The 20566-nt window shown below is 52.7% G+C and overlaps 2 protein-coding genes across 3 annotated transcripts in view; one reads left to right on the top strand and one right to left on the bottom strand.

Annotated features, from left to right (window-relative positions):
- Positions 1 to 296: 296 nt before the first annotated feature.
- Positions 297 to 6423, top strand: SLC66A1 (solute carrier family 66 member 1). The gene is made up of 8 exons (XM_066564064.1): positions 297 to 399; positions 766 to 939; positions 1922 to 2051; positions 2619 to 2706; positions 3758 to 3906; positions 4657 to 4749; positions 5174 to 5359; positions 5600 to 6423. Exons 2-8 carry the CDS (start codon positions 770 to 772, stop codon positions 5696 to 5698), a joined length of 915 nt encoding a protein of 304 aa, XP_066420161.1. The 5' UTR covers positions 297 to 399; positions 766 to 769; the 3' UTR covers positions 5699 to 6423.
- A 2992-nt stretch (positions 6424 to 9415) lies between these two features.
- Positions 9416 to 20566, bottom strand: part of CAPZB (capping actin protein of muscle Z-line subunit beta) — a 62931-nt gene continuing 51780 nt past the window's right edge. Inside the window, exons 7-10 of one of the 2 annotated variants that reach the window (XM_066563986.1) lie at positions 14600 to 14665; positions 12925 to 13001; positions 11762 to 11874; positions 9827 to 9932 (exon numbers count right to left, since the gene is read on the bottom strand). In XM_066563986.1, the coding sequence (XP_066420083.1) occupies positions 11772 to 11874; positions 12925 to 13001; positions 14600 to 14665 (246 nt within the window). In that variant the 3' untranslated portion in view covers positions 9827 to 9932; positions 11762 to 11771. Of the gene's footprint in view, positions 9933 to 11761; positions 11875 to 12924; positions 13002 to 14599; positions 14666 to 20566 lie in introns of both variants that reach the window. The other variant, XM_066563987.1, reaches the window with a different exon arrangement.

Genomic DNA, 20566 nt, shown 5'->3' with positions numbered 1-20566 from the left:
GGCCGAGCCCGGGCACACCGAGCTCGGGAGAAAACAGCGACTTCGGGAAAGGCAGGGCTGGGAACCCGCGGGGAGCGGGGGGAAAAGCAGCGACTCTGTGAAAAGGCTCGCTGATTTCATGCCGTGAAAAATTGCCGGTGTCCGGCAACTTCCTGAGAAAGCGGCAGAGGAGCGGCGGGTTTGGGACAGCGTTAAAGGAAACCCGGCAGGGTTTGAGAGAGCAGCGAAGGAAACTGGGCAGGGTCTGGGACAGCGGCGAAGGAAACCCGGCGGGTGTCTGAGGAGTTGTGGATTCGCAAAGAACAACAGCCCAAGTTTCAAAAAGAGCGAGTTTTCAAGGAAAAATACAGTTCCGAACCGCGTCGGTGAGGAGGCGAGTGCCGGGTGCTGCGAGGACAGGTTGGGTTGATTTCGGCTTCTTTTATTTATTCTCCCCCCACTTTTTTTTCACTGTTCCTTTTTTTCTGCTTCTTTTATTTTTTTTTCCCCGCTTCCATTTCCTTTTTTTTTTTTTTCCCTTCCCCCCCTTCTTTTCCTCCTTTTTCCCCCTTCTCTTTCTTCTTTCTTTCTTCTTCTTTCATTTCTTCTGTTTCTCCTTTGAGGCCAGACGCTGCCAGGCTGGCAGCAAACCCAATAAAAGTGAATTATCCACTAACGATGCATTTTTGCAACATAAGCCAGTACCCGGAACATCCCCAGACCTGTCCCTCCCACAGATCTTTCGTTCCCCATTGTTATTAAATTTTCTCTGTGTTATTCCGGCAGTTCCATGGCTGCGCGGCGCTGGAGGGGTCTCCCCTCTGGGAATCTCTCTGATTGTCCCAACGGCTCCCGCTGGATCATGGATGTGTTCCATGAGTGTGCCCAGGACAGCCGGGATGTCGCCAGCATCGTCCTGGGGCTGGGCTCCATCGGCTGCTTCATCGCCGCAGCCTTCCCGTGAGTACCGCTCCCGAATCCCCGGGGACCGCTCCCGAATCCCCGAATACCGCTCCCGAATTTATGGGGACCGCTCCCGAATTTATGGGGACCGCTCCCGAACCCCTGGGTGCCGCTCCCAAATCCCTGAGTACCGCTCCCGAATTTATGGGGAACCGCTCCCGAACCCCTGGGTGCCGCTCCCAAATCCCAGAGTGCCGCTCCCGAATCCCCGAGTACTGCTCCAGAATTCTGGGGGCCGCTCTCAAATCCCTGGATAAAGCTCCCGAACCCCCGGGTGCCGCTCCTGAACCCCCGGGGACCGTTCCAGAATCCCTGGAGACCGCTCCCGAATTTATGTGGACCGCTCCCAAATCCCTGGGTATGGCTCCCAAATTCCAGGGTACCGCTCCCAAATCCCCGAGTATCGCCCCCTCATCCCAGGCAGCCCTTCCCGCGGGATGGCAGACACCCTCTGGCAAGCACAAGGTGCCAGAATCAGGAAATCCCCGCGGCACAAGCAGCGAGGGCTCGGCAGATCTCGGCAGGGTGAGGGGAGCGGGCAGCGCAGCCCCAGAGCCCGGTGGTGGCCGCGGTGTTGTCGCCGTGCTCGCTAGCCGGGAATGTCCCACGTCAGGCACGTGCAGGGCCGGCAGGACAGGTCACACTGCAGAAGGAATGTCCCGTCCCCAGGAGCCCTGGGGCACTTGGAAGTGCTGACACAGGGGTGGCAGAGAGGCACACGAGGAGTCACGGCTCTTTCGCAACCAGAGGGGAGGATCCTGCAGCTGGGATCATCCTCCCTGGGACCATCCTCCTGCTCCTCCCACAGGGCACGCGGTGAGGCCGGTGGGGCTCAGGAGTTCTGCCTGGGGCCAGGGGAGCGTGGGGCCTTGCTTTTCCTCCCGTGACTGCTTTGGGACCCACAGAATGCTGGGGATGGCTCCCAGGTAGCGCTGAAGGCGCTGAGGTGATGTTTGCTCCCCTGCCCAATGCCCTGCAGGCAGTTCTACCAGGCCTGCAGAACGGGCATCATGGACCAGGCTCTCTCCATCTATTTCCTGCTGGGATGGCTGGGCGGAGACCTCCTCAACCTCATCGGCTCCTTCCTGGCTGATCAGCTGCCCCTGCAGGTACCGGGCCGGCTCTCAAACAGCCCAGCTCCAGGGAGGAGGGAGGGGCTGGCAGCTGCTTTATCCAGCACTGGGAGCCCGAGAGCCAAACTGCCTGGGATGCTCCCTCTTTGCCCCCTAGAAATCCTCCCCTCTCCCATCCTGGGATTGCTCCCTTTTCCCCTTGGGTGTGGTCCATTCTCTCCCAGGGATGCTCCCTCCATCCTCCCCAGGGATGCTCCCTCCTCCCTCCCAGGGATGATCCCTTCTTCCTCCCTGGGGATCCCCCCCCCCCCCTCCATCCTCCCTGGGGATGCCCCCTCCATCCTCCCCGGGGATGCTCCCTTCTTCCCCTCTTGGTGTTTTCCCTTCTCTCCCAGGGGTGCTCCCTTCTTCACCCTGGAGTTACTCCTCTCCCTCCCTCTGGGGCTGTTCCCTTCTCCACCCCAGGACACCCTTCTCTCCCAGGGCTGCTCCCTTCACCCCAGGACACTCCCCTCTCCCCCAGGGACCCCGGGAGGGCAGGGAGCAGCCCTGTGGGAGCCCCCCAGGTCCCCGTGGGTGTCCCCAGCATTCCCCTCCCCACAGGTGTACACAGCCATTTACTACGTGCTGGCAGACCTGGCCATGCTCTCCCTCTACTGCTACTACCGGGTGAAGAACGGGGGCAGAGCCTGTGAGTTGGGGCACGGGGGGGCCTCTGCTGCCCTGGGCACTGGGAGGAGAGGGGAGGGATTCCAGGGCACTCTGGGACCCAGGGAGATTCCAGGCACTGTTAGTAGATGATGCCTCTTGTTGCTTGCTGGGTTGGTGGTTTGGTTTTGTTTCTTTTTCCCTTGGATAATTTGAGCCCCTAGGAGAGCCAAAGCCAACAAACAGCTACAGGCTGGGCCTGGGGCTTCTGCAGGCCCTGCAACCCCCACCCCCCCACGGTGTCCAGGCTGAAAACAATCCCCCCATGAGCCTCAGGGGGCACAGAAACAAATAAATATCCCACAGTTACGTGGTGACTCCACCTCAGAGCTGGGACTCGCAGAACTCCTGACTCGGGCAGTGCTGCAAGGGAAAGGGGGAAGTTTTCCTGCTGTCTTGGGGCCAAAACTTGACAGGGAAGTTCCTGTCTGTCCAACTGGAGTGAAAAGGGAACCTGAACAGCTCTTGCAGGGTTTAAACAGACAGAGAAAACAGAAAATCCCCTTTCCAGCACTGCTGAACCCCAAACAGGCTCCTTGGGACTGGGGTGATTGTTTAACTTAGAAAAGACATGTAAAGTTATTGCCAATTGGTATTTGCCCCATCAGATCCATGGTTTTGTTAAGTTGGAGAGCTTGCTTACTGAATATAATCACTAAAAATTACTGAAAAATAGTAAATTACTACTAACAAATAAGCCACAGCAGGGCTTGCTCTGGCAGGGATTTGAGAGCGACTTAAGACAGTGAAATCTTCTAGTGGGGATGATTCTATAGAGCCCTGAACCCAAAGAAACCAAGATAGGAGCAGTTTCCTCCCTGATAAGGCACAAATTGGGCACATCAGTGGCAGATAAATCACAGCAGCCACTGCCCCATCCCTTGGTGAGATAAGGGACAGTTCAGAGGTTGCTCAGTCCCTTGGTGAGATAAGGGAGAGCTTGGAGGTTTCTTCACCCCAGAGGGTCCTGGCGGCCCCGGGGCTGTTGGGGTTGCTGGGCTCTTCCTGATCAGGCTCTGTCTGCCTCTCTGCAGTCCCTGCTCCCATCAATGCAGCCTTTGTGTTCCTCTCCGTGGGGTCCCTGTCCAGCCTCTCCCTCCTGGGCAGTGCCAGCGCTGAGGCTCCAGGGGCTTTCAAAGGGAGGTCTCTGCTGTCAGCTCCTGGGGATGAGCTTGGACCAAAGGTGAGCCAGTTCCTGAATCTGGGAGATGGGAGAGAGCTCTGGGTGGGGATGCCCTGCTGGATGCTGTGATCCCAAAAATCCACCCTGGACCCCACCACGTGTTCTGGGGTTAGGGGCTGTTCCCCTTTTAGGGCCAAATTGTTCTCCAGGAGACTGTTAGAGTCTAGGAAGATGGCACAGGAGAGTGAACTTTTTCAAAGATTCCTCCAAAATTCAGGAACAGTTTGCTGCAGGATTTCAGACATTTCAGGGCATTTTCACTTCACATTTCAAGCACTTCTATGGCTCTGCTCAAGAGTCAGCAAACCTCACATTTCCCACATCTCTGTTTGCAAACAGACTTTTATCTCAGGTGGCTGAATAGGATGGACAAAAAATGTGGTTCCTGTGTTCAGGGAATTTGTAAGACTTCTCCCCTTTAATTCTTTTTCCAATTATCCACATTTATATATATTACTGAAAATCAAACAAGCAAGAAAGTGCAGCAAGGTAACTCAGTTGGCTGAACTGAAAGTAGGTTTGTAGAATAGTTTTGCTCTGGCAATAGAAAAGGACCTCTGAGCAAAGTAAACCCAGTTCCCGTTATAACAGCCTGAGTGGGTATTTTCCCGTGGCAAGGTGAAATGTTAATTACCAGCTGTAATTATCAGCGGGCTGTCAGAGGAGGGCAGCGGGCACACGCGGGGTGGGTGTGGCCGTGCTGGGGCTCTGAGCACGGGGGCTGGCCCTGTCCCCGGCCCTGCCTTGCAGCCGTTCTCCAGGACTGAAATCATTGGATTCACCATCGGCTCCGTGTCCTCCGTGCTCTACCTGTGCTCCCGGGTGCCCCAGATCTGCACCAACGTGAGTGCCCAGCCTGGCACCCCGGGGCTCCTCACCTGGCACTCCCTGGGGGCTGGGGAGTCTCCTTTCTCCCCTGGAGGGTTCTCTTTTCTCCCCTGGAGGGTTCTCCTTTCTCCCCTGGAGGGTTCTCCTTTTTCCTCTCTGCACAGAGGTCCCAGGCCCCATCTCTGATCATTCCATAAGGGACTACTTCTCTGTATTTATTTTTCTCTCCTCCCTTTAACCTACCAATATTTTCAGGGTGGGGCTTTCATTTTGTCTGATTTACAAGCCAAAGGGGAACTAAAAGACTCCCAGCACTGAGTCACCACTTCTCTTTCTTAACGCTGGGGGTGAGCATGATTAATATCATGATTAAATTAATAGTTGTGGAGAGATTTAGGAGAGCTGCACCCAAGCTCCTCTCCTCTCCCTCTTTTCCCAGTACAAGAGGAAATCCACCAGTGGGGTCTCCTACTCTCTCTTTGCCCTGGTGATGCTGGGGAATTCCCTCTATGGGCTCAGTGTCCTCCTGAAGAACCCGGAGCCAGGCCAGGCCCAAGGTGACTACATCCTGCACCACCTGCCCTGGCTGGTGGGCAGCCTGGGAGTGCTGGCCCTGGACGTGGCTGTATCCTTTCCCCAGGGCTGGGATCCATCCTGCCAGGGCTGGGAGGGCTGGCCAGGAGGGTGGGGTGCTGCTGCTATCTGGGGGATCTGTGCTGCTGCTCTGGCTGGGAAAGGCTCAGCCCCTGCTTTGCACCGAGCTCCCTGGCCTGCTCCCACCTCTCCTGGCACAATCTCGGGGTGCTGACCCCCAGTGCATGCCCAGCTCCCCCTGTGAGTGTGCAGAGCCTTGACCTCTCCCCAGATCTCCTTCCAGTTCCTGGCCTACAGGAAAGGACGGCCTGGCAGCCTCGAGGAGAGGGGTGCTCTCCTGGGGGAGCCAGATGAGAGCCCAGAGAGCTGACAGAGGGACCTGCCCTGCAGGGAGAGGAGGAGGAGGAGGATGCACATGAGCAAGGTGGCCTCAGGGCTGGCCACACCAGCCCCTCCATCCTGGTGGCTCCTGGCAGAAGAGGCCCTGAGCCCGTGGGTGACACGTTGTGCTGCCAAGGCAGTGGCAGAGGATGCTGCTGGGACGCCTGGTGCCTCTTTGATAGCAATGATGCTTTCAGGATCAAAGGGAATTTTTGGATACCTCAGCTGCTCTTCGCTGCTCCGGTGCCCCACAGCTGAGCCTGGTCACTGCTGTGTCTGCCAAGGGTGATCTGGAACTTCCTTGGTGCTGAAAAACGTGGGGAGAGCCTGAGTGGGGAGGGCACAGGGAGACTGACCTGCCACAGACACAACCCTGTGGCCTCACAGCTCCTTCAGGGGGACACACAGGGCTGGATCCAGTGGGGAAGGAGCAGCAGAACCCAAGTGTTCAGTCCACACCTGTTTTAATTAGCATGGCTCACCCATCTATAAAACACATCTTTCCCCACCTGCCTCCCTTGGTTTCATTTTGCTGCTTTACTTGGCAGCTCCTGCCTCTTTCCTAATGAGTCTCACAGTCCCATTCTCTGATTTCTTGTTTTTTGCCTCACCCATGTTTTAATTGCATGGATTCCTTGGGGAAGTTGCTCCATTGCTGTTCCCCAGCAGAAGAGCAGAGCTGCTCACTCTGGTTTTCAGTTCCTGCCCCCTATCCTTAATGAATTTATCCTCATTCTGACAAATTTATCTTCAATCTGACGCATTTATCCTCAGTCTGATGAATTTATCCTCAGTCTGATGATTTTATCTTTAACCTGTTGAGTTTATCAGCAACACTGATGAGTTTCTCCCCCCCTGGGACCCTGAGCTCAGCACAGTGCTCCTCCAGCAGGGAAGGTCAGGAAGCAGGGCTGGGCTGGGAGGAGCTGTGTCCCCAGCAGGAGAGAGTGGAGCTGGAGCCAGGCTCCCTCCGTGGGCTGAGCTCTTCCTGCTGGGGATGAGCAGCTCAGTGTCCCTGGGAAAATGAGGACCCAAAGCTTGGAGACCCTTCAGGAAATGATCACAGCTTGGCCTTGTGAAAACAAGAGCTTTCCTTTTCCTGCAGTTCCTATCAGCTCTTCTTTTGCTTCCCTTTCCCCTCTCCAGTTCCCTTCCTGATTCCCCACATTGTGTCCCTTTTGGCTTTATCATTAATTTATGATTGCTCAGCCAGTCCGGGGCATTTGTCCTTCCCAAGGAAGTTACTCTGCCTTGTCCTCACCCTGAGGACACCAATCCATGGATCTCACATTAAATGGGATTCCAAGTGCTCAGTGCCCCCCAAGCTGCAGCACCAGGTTCATGGAAACACAAACTGGGCCAGGTCTTGGACTGACCCAGCTGTCTTCAGAAAGGAAATGTAGCTTTCAGTCTCTCTGAGCCACTTGACCCAAGTGAGTGAATTTTTACTGGGTTAATTCACAGCTCCTGGGGATGAGCTTGGACCAAAGGTGAGCCAGTTCCTGAATCTGGGAGATGGGAGAGAGCTCTGGGTGGGGATGTCCTGCTGGATGCTGTGATCCCAAAAATCCACCCTGGACCCCACCACGTGTTCTGGGGTTAGGGGCTGTTCCCCTTTTAGGGCCAAATTGTTCTCCAGGAGACTGTTAGAGTCTAGGAAGATGGCACAGGAGAGTGAACTTTTTCAAAGATTCCTCCAAAATTCAGGAACAGTTTGCTGCAGGATTTCAGACATTTCAGGGCATTTTCACTTCACATTTCAAGCACTTCTATGGCTCTGCTCAAGAGTCAGCAAACCTCACATTTCCCACATCTCTGTTTGCAAACAGACTTTTATCTCAGGTGGCTGAATAGGATGGACAAAAAATGTGGTTCCTGTGTTCAGGGAATTTGTAAGACTTCTCCCCTTTAATTCTTTTTCCAATTATCCATATTTATATATATTACTGAAAATCAAAGCAAGAAAGTGCAGCAAGGTAACTCAGTTGGCTGAACTGAAAGTAGGTTTGTAGAATAGTTTTGCTCTGGCCATAAAAAAAAATTCACAATTCTGCCCCTCCAGATTCACTGGCAAAGGAGCTCCTCACCTCATCCTGCAGCAGCATTTCCTGTCCTGTAGAACATTTCATATCGTGTTTTAATCCAAACCATGAGCCAATCTCTCATCTCTGCCACTCACAACACTGAATAATTGTCACATATGGACTTTTCCTAAAGCTGGACAAAGAACCTCTGCCATAAGGAGGAAAGAGTGTGTGTATACACATATTTCTATATATAAATGTATCACAGAGTCTGTCCCCACAGTGCACCTGAAGCAGGGTTAGGTTCAAAGCTGATTTCCTCTGACTTTCCCTGGGCTGGGCAGGATGGAGCAAGGGCAGCAGCTGCACCCAGAGCTCACCCCCCAGCCAGCTCAGGGTGCCTGGGATTCCTGAGGCTCTCCCTGAGGTTCCCATCCCTCCCAGGCACTGCTGCAGCCCTGTCCCTGTGTTCAGGATCTTGCAGAGGCAAATGTTAAAGCAGAAAAGGCCAGGCAGGAACAACCCTCCCTGAGGGAGAGGGTAACTGGGAACCTCAGCAGGAGTCTCCCCCTCCCAGAGCTCACAGAAACATCTCCAGCTTCAGGAAAGGTTCGTGTTGGGACAGAACTGACAAATCCCAGTGTTCCCTGGGGGATCCCAGCCTTCCCCACCCCGTGTCCCACAGGAGCTGCTGCAGGCTCTGGGTGAGCCCTGGCCACGTGCAGGAGGCTGGTGGGCACAGGTCATGGTACAAAAGCAAATTGCAGCACATTAATTAATCCCTGTTAATGCCAACAGCCCCCACTGGCAGAGGCTCACACAGGGCAGCTCCCAGAGCCAGGAGGAGCCCAGCAGATCTTTCTGTGCTTCCCCAGCATTAGGCTTGGTACAACCACAGCCTGCAGCAGGCAGGGAACCCAAAGCTGTGCCAGGTCCCTCTGCCCCCCAAGGGCTCAGGAGGGGACGGTGGGGGAGGTCACAGTGACACAGGGAGGAGCTTTGGGGTCAGCAGGGATGGGAGGGAGGAAGCAGCCACCCCAGCACAGCCCCTCTGCCCAGGGCTAAACACAGGAGCCCCCAGGCTGCTTCCAGCACAGCTGGGCAGACCCTTCTCCCCTGGGCACACCTGCATGTGCATGTGCTGGGTGCCTGGAGCACCAATCCCAGCACCTTGGAAGGGCAGCAGAATGAACAACCCAGGGCCAAGGAGCAGAGGGACATCACAGCCCCTTCCAGACAAACATTTCTGGATGTGGGACAAAAAGCAAACCCCAAGTAACCCTGCAAGGAAGGAAAGAGAAACAAGGAGGACACGATCACACAAACATCTTCCTGGGATTTTTTTTTGTTGTTTTTATTGTTTTAGTCTTTTTTTTTCCTTTTCTTTTTTTCCATTTTTTAGTATGGAGGCTCAAGTATCAGATGTAGATTCAATTTAAGCTTTACAAAAAAAAAAACAAAAAATCAAAACAAAAACCCCTTTTGCATTCCATAAAAATTGACAGAAAAGCGCCTTGGAACCAGGCTATAGAAGAGCAGAACTTTCAGCAGGTCTTGAAATCACCATCTCCTGCACATCTGGGTTACTCAGTATTGTACAACCCCCAGGAACACCCTCTCTTCCCTCCCTCCCTCCCTCCAGCCAGCCCCTGTGCCCAGCCCCCAAACATACGTGGAATAGATTATTTTTCTTTTTTTTTTTTTTGTTTTTCCAGTTCTTCCTCTTTCACACACCACAGTATTTAATAAATTTTTGTTTTACATTTTTTACACCAATGTAACAAAAGGCAGGAGGGGTGAGGGAGGAAAAGACAAACAATGATCTGTGGTGATGCATATAAACGGGGGAGGGTGGGAAAGGGGGGAGGAGAAAAAAAATAATACATGGACTTCTACAGGAACATAGCCTAAGGTCTTAATAGTAAAATGTGGTGCAAAGTAGGCCTCAGAGACTGAAAAAGTTTGTACAGCTTTATTCATGGGAGAGGATGGCGCTGCATGGAGAGTATTGGATGCAAATCGTGATGTGACCAACAGAAAAGGGCAGGGATGATTCTCTAGGAAAGGAATCTAACGAGTGCATGGCATGGCTGGTTAGCACTGACAGGACTTTAACTTTGCTGCTTCCTCTTCAAAGCCTCCACCAGGTCGTTTTTAAGAGCTTCTTGTTTTGATTTGTCTGCAAAAGTCTGCACAGACCTGTGGGGAAGAAGGAAAGGGGGGTCAGAGGCAGCGCAGGGCAGGGCAGGGCAGGGCTGGGAGTCAGGAGGAAGGAGAAGCCCCTGAGCCCAGGCTCAGCTCTGCCTGCTGGAGCCCAGGAAGCAGAAGTGAAGTGACCACTCAGTGAGAACACAAAGCCAAACTCACTCTGGCAAGGAAGGCACCAAAGGCTTCCCCAGCAGCTCCGCTCAGCCCCGGCTGCAGGGAGAGTCCCAAGGTTTCTGTTACAGACTGCAGAGCCCAGCATCCCACAGCCAGGGGGGTTACAGCTCCTGCCCCTGCTCCTGCTGCTGCCCCAGATCCAGAGAAAACCCAGCCCCACCCAGAGAAGGGCCGGGCTGGGGAGCTCTGACCCTTCTGTTCACCCAGGGTCACCTCAGAACCCCCTCCAGCCTCTGCACCAGTGGAAATGGCAGCTGGAGGTTCTGCTCTCAAATTTGCCTTTTTTGTACCTTCCCTAAGGAATGAGTGATCAAAGCAGCTGAAGAACAGAGACACTGTCACAAGGTTATTGCAGGGATTCCCTCTGCCTGAGAGTACAGAGGAAAAGCTCCACCTGTCAGGAATCACCTGGGATCACTGCCCTGGGAGATGCCTGTGGAGGAAGCTCTGATTTCAATAAGACAATAAGAAATTTCCACTTTTAAAAAGGCCCCTCTTAAATAAATTGATAGAATGGGTTCTATCCAGGACCAAACTTCTCCAGAGTGGCTACCACAGAGCAGGTAGGATTCAGCTGGGTAGAGTTTCTCCCCACCTAAACCACATTTCACGGCCTTTACAGCACCTGGGAGAGTGGAAGATCTCCCTGCCCATGGCAGGGGGTTGGAACTGGATGAGTTTCAAGGGCCCTTCCAACCCAAACCAGCCTGGGATTCTGTGATTCAGAGCAACCTCATTTTCCCTGGTTGCTGTCTCCTGTAAGCAAGGCTGCTCTTTGTGGTGGTGATTTTCCAACCATTTTTGTAACAGTATTTCCATTCTCTTGTCTCTGGAGACTTCTGCTGCTTTAATAAAAACATATACATTTATATTTGCATTTGTCACAGGCTGAAGAAGTGGTTCTTGGCCACTATCAACAAGTAGTGAGTTTCCCCCTTCGTCAGCTGAAGTGTTTGAAACAACGTCTGGAACTGGTTAGGAAGGGAGTGGAAGGTTAAGGAGGCTCAGGGTTAGTCACTGCCCTGACACTCGGAGCTCCAGAGCAACGAGCACAGCACCAGAGCCCTCTGGAGGCTGTGCAGAGCACGAGCAGGGGAGGCTGGCCACGTCTGAGTGAGCCTGAGCAGGACTGAGGCCCCAGCTCCAGGGAAGCTCAAACTCCAGCAGGCTCACGGGGAAGGTGTGAGGTGAGCACACCTTTACTCTCAAGTCATGGAAGAACCAGAATCTTTTTTTTTTCCAAACTGTGACACTCCCAGGATTTCATTCTGCAGGGAGTACACTGGGATTCCAGGGAATTTCTTCATGAAGTGGAATTCCACGGGTGTACAGAACTGCTGGTGCCCAAGGGACAGAGTGCTGGGGCTGCTGGATGGAATCAGCCCAATCCCACAGCACTCCACGTGCTCCTTTCCTGCTCCCAAGCCAGAGTGCAAAGTGGTAAATCCTGCCCCAGTTCCGAGCATGAGGATTCCATGAGGGAGGAGAAAACACAAAACAAGAACCCCAGCACTGAGCCAGCCCCAGGAGGCTGGGCTGGCTGCTCCCTGTGGGATTAGGGGTTAGTTCTTCCCGTTACCATGCAGGGGCTGGGCTGGTGAGTCCTGGTTTAGTGCTGGCTCACACCTCACAGGCAGCAGGGGTACCTGGACTGGTTTAGTTATCAGGCTGGATGTAGATCTGGCGCTGGGTCAACACTTGAGAAAGTTCCCTCTGCAACTGCTTATACTTTTGGTTGTCAGGAATAGCATCGATAGATCTACAGAGAGCAGTGGGAAACCGGGGAGCAAACAGGGAAAAGAACAGTCAGAAGAACTTGGTACCACAGAGCTGGGGCTCTGGGGAGCTCCAGGGACGAGAAGGGGACACACACAGGAGAGAAGGAGCAGGGACAGGCTGGAGGAGCCAGGGGCTCAGGGTGGTTCCTGCACACAGGGCCAGGACTCTGAGGGATGGGGACAGAGCAGAGATCCAACCACAGCAGCTCAAGGCAACGTTCACAAGAGAAAGGCTCAATTACAGATTACCTCTGATGTAATTAAAGCTTCCTGCCTAAACCCTGCTCAGCACAAAGGAAACTGAGGCTGGTTTGACCTGGGCTTGGGGCAGAACCCAGAACCCCTCCCACAGCTCCTGCTGCTCCCTCTGCCCATACAGCAGCACCAGTATTGAATTAACACCATTTTTCTCTCTTCTTCCACATCTCAGTGAGTGAGGGAAGAGCAGAGCATTTATTTGTGCCCTTTGGTTATTCTACATTACCACACTGTGCTGGGAGGTCTCTCTGTACTTTAAAATGAAGTGATTTGGCATCACAGTGATTTCCTCTGTGAGCATAAGAATTACCAGCTTGGGATCTCCATGTCCAATTCCTGTCCAGGAATGAGCAGGGGCTGAATAGCACAGTACAGTTTCCCCACAGAAAGGCACAGGGAATTTAATCTCTTCTCATACACTGTATTTTGACCAGTGGTGTTGAGAGAAAGACAGAATTTAAAACAAAATCTAAATACCACAAACCACTCCTGTCATGACTTAATTCTGGGAATATTTTTAAGGACAGTAGAAAGAGAAGACAGAATTTAAGGACTGTGAATAAAACAAATGAAAAATAATCCAAAAATACAAGTGTTAGTTGGGCTGTTTTACTCCTGGTGAGGAAACAAGGGATTAAAACATTGCTTCAGATTTCTGCCACAGAAGAGTTCCCTGAACTCCACACAACAAAAATTGTCCCACAGCACAGGGAGGGGAAAACCAAGCAGCTCAAGGCTGGGGTGGCACTGCAGGGATGCAAAGGGTCCCTTACCTCAGCCCATTGACGATGTCCTTTGTCTTTCCAAAATAAATCTCATTCAGTGTACTTCTGATTTTGTTTTCCATGTCCTGGAAAAGAAAGCAGCACAGCAGCTCTTCAGTGCCCTCACTGTGTGCAGGGATGTGCAGCACCAGGGCCACTCTGAGCACAGCCCCTGGAGCACTGCCTGCACTCAGAGCCCACAGACCCCTGGGCCCAGCCCCTGCTCCCATCCCAGCACTGGGGCTTTGTCAAATTCCCTGAAAAATCCCTTCCCCAGGATTCTTCTCCTGGGAAGCTGAGGAGCCTCAGAGAAAAAGGAAAATAATATAATCTGATTGCTTCTCCTGTGTTTTGCTGCTTTGGAATGTGGTTGGAGATTGTTTATCCAACAGGTGCCTGTTTGATTGGTGTCATGTGAATTGTTCTGAGTTAATGACAGTCACAGCCAGCTGTGTCAGGACTGGCAGCAGTCACGAGTTTTCATGATCATTCTTTGTAACTTTCTGTCTGTATCCTTTCTCTATTATTTAGTATAGTTTTAGCAATATAATATAATATAATATAATATAATATAATATAATATAATATAATATAATATAATATAATATAATATAATATAATATAATATAATATAATATAATATAATATAATATAATATAATATAATATAATATAATATAATATAATATAATATAATATAATATAATATAACATAACAGCCTTCTAAGAACATGGAGTCAGATTTCTCAATTCCTCCTTGGTCCTGGGGACGCAGCAAACACCTCAGGCCTTTGTTCCTGCTCTCCCCTCGCAGCCCATCTCCCCAGCTATGGGCGCTCTGTGCACCACGAGAGGGCAGCGTCTCTCCAGCTCTGCACAGAGGGAGCTGCACCAGCCCAACCTTCCCGTGCAGCTCCCGGGCCTGCACGGCTCCAGGAGCCCAGCCAGTCCTGCAGGACAACCAAGAGCCAGAGCTCTGGGCTCAGGGGTGACTTTGAATCCTTGACTTGTTCTTTACAGCTGCACAACAGAGCTGAGAGAGATCTTGTAACAAAGCAGCTTTTTTTCATTGCTTTCACTCCAGCAAACAACTTTTAAAAGGGATCACAAAAGAAGCAGCTGCCTTTCTTTAATTTCCCAGTTCCCTAAAGATGCATCAGAGTTGAGAATTTTCTCCTTTCTTGGCTCTAACAATGAAGAAAATCTGGGACACTTTCAGTCAGGACAGTGCAGTGAAGCAGCAAAGTGGTGCTGCACCTTTTGAGCAGCTGCACTCCTTGTGCTGAGCTTCCAGGGCTGAGAGCTGCCACCAAACCCAACACCAAACCCAGCTCCAGGGGGTTTCATGAACACTTGATCCACACTGAACTTTCAGTCCAAGGGACAGTGCTGTAGCAACCTGACTCGAAATAATTCTCCCCAGAAGTGGCTGCAAAAGCAAACCTGAGGGTAGGGAGTTGTTCCTTGGTGCTCAGGAAGGGAGCACCCATTTTCTCCCCACTGCAGGGCTGAGCAGGAGACAAGGGGCAGAGGGTGGCTTTGTACCCAGACAGCTGGGAGGGATGGAAGGAGGTGGAAGGACCACACACCCAGCAAGAACAGGAATCCCTAAGTTATTTGTAAAGAAAAATGCAACAAAATTCCAAGGAATGGGAGCAACTGCGGGCAGCAGAAGCTGCACTCACCTCTACCAAGCGGCCGATGTTGGCTATGTGTGGGGAGGAGTCACTCACAGTCTCATCCTTCTCCATCTGCAAAGGAAAGCACAGATCCATCCATCTCAGGGAGCTGGGGGCAGGGCAGGGCCCAGCAGGGCTGGGAGAGGGGCAGTCACCACCTCCCCCATGTGCAAACACAGGAGAAGGTGCTGAGAAACCCCCAGCACTCCCCACAGGACAGGCTGGCAGGGGAGATGTGGTGGAATAAAAAGCCAGGAATGGCAAGAGCCCCTCTGCAGACAGGCCCCACAAGAGCCACCCCCTCCCAGCACAGAGCAGCCAAGTGTCCTTTGCAGGAGAAATTCAGAGCTGGAACAACTCAGGGGTGCAGTGACAGCACAGCCCCAGTGCAGAACCTGGACAGGACTCAGCTCCTGAGCCAGCTCAGCTCCTCCAGCCCAGCCCCAGAGCTGGGAGCTGCAGCACTCCCTGGATTCCATCTGGCTGTGCCTGATGGAGCACCCAGCCCTGGCCCTCCATGGCCTGTGTGCTGTGGGGGCACCAGTTCTGGGTTTCCCTGGCTCTGGGTTGAAGACACTTGAGATGATAGTTCATGTTCAGAGCCATGTGTTTATTATTTCTTATCAGTAAAACAGTCTCACTGCTGTGAGTTGGGCAGCTTTTCATTAGAAGGCACAAAATGGCCAACAATCTCTTGTTCCAAGGTCTTCTATGACTAAATTATCCAATTAAGAGCTGACACCTGGATTATTTTCCCTTTTAACCCAATAACTGATCCCAAGGAGCCCCCAATGCAGACTTTTCTGCCCAATCACAAAATGCCACCCAAACCCATGGAGAAGGAGGAAGAAGAAGCATGAAGAAGAAACCCAGGACAGCACCCTGTGCCCTCCATCTTGCTGCCATCCACAACATACTAAAAATCCCAAAACCTCAATTTCTCACCAAGTGATCCACCTACACTGCTCTCTATAATCTATTGCACACTTTTGTGGATTCCAGTCTATCTTGAAGTCTGGGAAACTTTCTCCATGAATGAGGGTCAGAGTCAGTGCTGCCCTGGGGGTCAGGGCACCCCAGAGCAGACTCAGAAATATTCCCAGTGCCCTGGGTTTCCTCAGTGTGCTCAGCAAAGTCCATCCTCCCCAGCTCCTGAGGTGTAACTGTGGCCAGGACACAGCCAAGTGCTCAACTGTGAACATCAGACCCAGGAACCTCAGCAGGATTTGCTGAGACAGCAAGAAAACAAAACTGGGAGACAAATGCAGTGGGAAGAACAGTCTTCAAAGGGTTTCACTAATCCCACTGAATTCTCTCATCCATCTGCTCCTATCCCTCCCTCAGGGCAGAGTTTAAAATCTGGGCCAGCCACAGGTTTGTTCTAATAAGCCAAGGCTGGAACAGGCTTGGGGAAGCGTGTAATTTAGCTGGACCCCTGGAGGCAAGAGATAACCTGGAAGAGGGGGAGAAAGAGCAGCAGGACGTTTCATTTTGCCTTCAGACTGTTTCCATGGAATGGAGACACTGCCTGGAGAAGGGCTCCAGCTGCAGTGCAGGGACAATGCAGACCTGACCTACACAAACACACCCATGGGGAGCTGGAGCCATCAGCAAACTGCCCCAATGTGGGGCAGCTGGGAGCTGGCAGAGGGGCAGGCACTGCCACAGGCTCCCTGCTTGCCTCCTCCACACCTGGACAGGCTCAGCTCTGGTTAAGAAGCAGAATCTGAAAATAGATTTTTTTTTTAATAAAAAAACCCTGTATATTATTACATCTCCATAAAAACTGCTGCCAGAAGGAAAACATTTTTATGTGCTCTGGAAGGCCAGATGTTACAAGAGGCTGTTTAATGGAGTGCAGAGTCAAGATCAGCCATGTCCTACAAACAGTTGGGTTTTGAGTTGTTGGGGTTTTTAAAGGTTCCTTCCTGTGGCTGGCAGTGCTCAGGCTCAGGCAGCAGCAGCACTTCTGCTGCTCAAATAGAGCTGGGTTTGCTCTGAGGGGAAATTCCCACTACAGGCTGAGTTCAGGAGCAGCTCATCCTCCCTCTGGCACTGCCCACTGCCTGCTGGGCTCAGCCAAACCCAGGGGGAGCCCAGGCTGAGCCCAGTCCCAGCTCCTCAGTCCCAGCCCAGTCCCAGCTCCTCAGTCCCAGCTCCTCAGTCCCAGCCCCAGTCCCAGCTCAGTCCCAGCTCCTCAGTCCCAGCTCCTCAGTCCCAGCTCCTCAGTCCCAGCCCAGTCCCAGCTCAGTCCCAGCCCCAGTCCCAGCTCAGTCCCAGCCCCAGTCCCAGCCCAGTCCCAGCCCCAGTCCCAGCCCCAGTCCCAGCTCCTCAGTCCCAGCTCAGTCCCAGCCCCAGTCCCAGCTCCTCAGTCCCAGCTTCTCAGTCCCAGCCCCAGTCCCAGCTCTGTCCCAGCCCAGTCCCAGCTCAGCCCTAGTCCCATCCCAGTCCCAGCCCAGTCCCAGCTCAGTCCCAGCTCCTCAGTCCCAGCCCAGTCCCAGCTCAGCCCCAGCTCCTCAGTCCCAGCTCTGTCCCAGCCCAGTCCCAGCTTCTCAGTCCCAGCCCAGTCCCAGCTCAGCCCTAGTCCCATCCCAGTCCCATCCCAGTCCCAGCCCAGTCCCAGCCCAGCCCAGTCCCAGCCCAGTCCCAGCTCAGTCCTAGTCCCATCCCAGTCCCATCCCAGTCCCATCCCAGTCCCAGCCCAGTCCCATCCCAGTCCCAGCTCAGTCCCAGCTCAGTCCCAGCCCCTGGCTCCCCTCCTGGCTCCCCCAGCCATCTGCTCCAGGCTGACTCACAGGGACACTCACTAATCTCACTCCTCTGGGCCATCTCCAGGGCTCCCTGCTCTCTTGGGATGTTTCCTGCACAGAATAAAGCAGCTGCCTGGGCTTTCTGTAAACATTATTTGGAGGAATAATATAAAGAGGGACATTTAAGCTGGATAAACACTTTGTTTCATCATGAAAGTGTCTGAAAATACCAGCAAAGGTAGAAGGGAACTCATCCTCCATTTTGCTCTGAAAAGCCAACAACACCCACAGCTGCTCTGGCCACGGAGCAAAGTGAAAATCCCTTTAATGAAACACAAACAGCAGTGTGTGCCAAGGGCTCCCAAAGCCACAGGCAGGCTGAAGGCTCCAGGTGGAAAATATGTGGAATTATTTGGATATCAGTAAGGCAAAATTTGGCCTGCCCCTCCAGTATTTATTTCAAACTACAAGCAGTAAGTGAAGGCTGTGATCTCTGCAGGGTTGGAGCCTTGTAGGAATCAGCTGAGAACTGAGCCCACCCCTCCACAGAGATTTGCTCTCAGCAGTGTAACCAAATTTCCCATTCCCTTTGCCAAACTGTCCAGCCAAAACCATGGGCAAACCTGGGCATGCTGCACAACCTTCACCTGCCTCCACTGCTCTGCTCCCTTCTTCTCACCTCTTCCAGAACTGAAATCCACAGGGTCCTCAAAGCCCATCCCACTGCAGCCCTGCCATGGCAGGGACACCTTCCCCTGTCCCAGGTGGCTCTGAACCCTGTCTGGGACACTGCCAGGGATCCAGGGGCAGCCTGAGAGCAGCCAGGGCTTCCCCACCCTCAGGATAGAAAGAGAAGTGAGGCAGAAATAATTCCCTGGACAAGCCCTGGCAGCACATCCCTGCTGTCCCTGCACTACAGAGACTCCAGGGCACTGCAACTGCTGAGGGGGAGCTCAAGGACCACAAGAAGAAACCATTGGTGGAAAAACAAAGTTACAACATCTGGAAGTCGGTGGGATGGGCTTTTCCATGAAAGCTGCCCTTGATGGAAATGGATGAGTCTCCTGATTGCTGAGCACAGGGATTTCCCTGCATGATAAATGGAGAATGGCTCTGCTGGGGTTTCACTGAGCAGCAGCAGATGCCAGGGCAGCTCTTCCTGCAGGCAGGGATTGCTCTGTCTGCACAGCCCAGCCTTCATCCAGCTCTGCAAAACCTTCTGCCCTCGCTAGAGAGTGTTCCAAGTTCAAAAATCAATCTCAGTGCTCCTTTCATCCCAAATCTCAGCCCTCAGGAATCAGCCTCCTCATCATCACCCTCAGGAATGGATTATTTTAGTTCCTCTATTTAGTTCCCCATGAGTTTGCATCCTGCCCTTCCCACGTCTCCCCATGTAAATAAACTCCAGGACTGAGCCAAGCTCCTGCTCAGCACACGCCCCTGGCCAGGGCACAGAGCCAGGGTCCGTGCAGGGGACACCCAGGGGAGGCACCTGCTCCTGCTGCAGAGCCCTTCAGCAAAGCAGGGCTGCCTGTCTGCCAGGAAAGGGGAACCCTTCACATCTCCTGTGCACCAGGGGAACAGGACCCACAGCTGCTCTTCCTCCAATCAAGGGCAGCCTAATGAAAGCCCCGAGTGCGAGCGACACAAGCGGCTCCAAGGTACACACAGGGCCAGGAGCCCCAGAGCTGCCAGGGAACAACATCTGCCAAACATCTGGCCTCAATCAGGAGGGCTGGGAGGTACCTGCAGTCCCCAGAGAACGTGCAAGGTAATTGAAAAGCTGCTGGCACGTTTCATTTCCCTGCTCCCTGCGTCCTCTCTGGCAGTGTTGATGTAGAACAACGTTTATTCCTAAAAATTCCAGCCAAACCCCCTGGGCAAAGGAGAGGCTGTGCCACACAGAGGCACTCTGCAGCCAGGACCTAATGAGCTTCCAGGGTGAAGATGTCACCTCAGCTTTAACTGCCCCAAAGTTTTCAGGGCAGGATTAATCCATGGATCCTGAGTGCCTCGAGCTGGCTAAGAACTGATCTCACTCCCTCCAGGTAAATTCATCCCTGCACACACATGAAGCAATTATGCACACAGGTAAATTGTACAAAGGAGTGGATGTGACAGCACACAGGGGTTTGTGCTGCACACTCCTGTGTGTGTATAAACACCCATTCCTCTACTGGATCAGGACAGGATCTGAAATTCTGTAATTGAACTGATACAGCAAAAGCCTGAAATTCCAAAGTGCACCAGGTCAAGTAAATTAAAGCTACACTAAGATGAGTTTTCAGCTTCCCAAAAGAGGCTGAATCTTCTCTGTCTCCCACTTTCCTTTTTCTGTCCACTCACAAATGTAAAATGTTTGTTTCTTCCTAGAAATAGAGACAACTCATATTGTAGCAGACAAAAAACTGCACTGGGGAAATCAAGGAAAAGTAGTTCAAGGCACTGGAAGAGAGATGTCAACTCCCAGTACATAAAATAAAACAGACACAGGCCAGGGATGTGACCTCTGAGCAGTATCTGCCCAGGAGGGACCAGCACGTGGCCCCAAGGCAGCTGTAGGAACACTCCAAGAGAACCCCACAGTCCTGCAGTGGTTTGGGTTGAAGGATCAAAGCCCATCCAGTGCCACCCCTGCCATGGCAGGGACACATTTCACTGTCCCAGGCTGCTCCAAACCCCATCCAGCCTGGCCTGGGACACCCCCAGGTATCCAGGTGCAGCCACAGCAACAAACACGAGGTCTTGAGAGAGGAAAAAAATCCTTCTCAAAAACTGAGGGCAACATTTAGGAACAGCCCAAGTGGGAGCCTTACAGGAAGGACCCTGGGGATATTCAAGACAGGCAGAGTTTTTCCAAATGGCCTTGACAAAGGCAACAAAACCCCCTGGTTGTGTGGGGTGCAGGGCAACAATCTCACCTGCAGAAAACAGCTATTTCTAGAGCCTCATGCAGCTCCAAGCCCATCTCCACCACGTGGCATTCCCTGAGCTGCTCCTCTCAGGTCAATCCCTCCATCAGCACCCAGCAATGCCCTGTGTGCAGCCACGAGGCCAAAGTGGTTTTGGAGCAATGGCTCTGAGCAGAGCTCCCTGTGCAAGCACTGAGGCTGCTGTGCCATCAGCTGGGAGCCAGGCCATGAGCAACACCTCAGCAGCTTCCTCTCAAACACAAGGACATCTGCTACTCTCATTTAGGATCAAAGGTGGCCAAGTAAATGCT

This window comes from Molothrus aeneus, chromosome 21, assembly GCF_037042795.1.
Source record: "Molothrus aeneus isolate 106 chromosome 21, BPBGC_Maene_1.0, whole genome shotgun sequence".
In the NCBI taxonomy this organism is placed as follows: Eukaryota; Metazoa; Chordata; class Aves; order Passeriformes; family Icteridae; genus Molothrus; species Molothrus aeneus.
The sequence above is the reverse complement of the archived record's forward strand: the minus strand, read 5'-3'. Positions and strand labels throughout refer to the sequence as shown.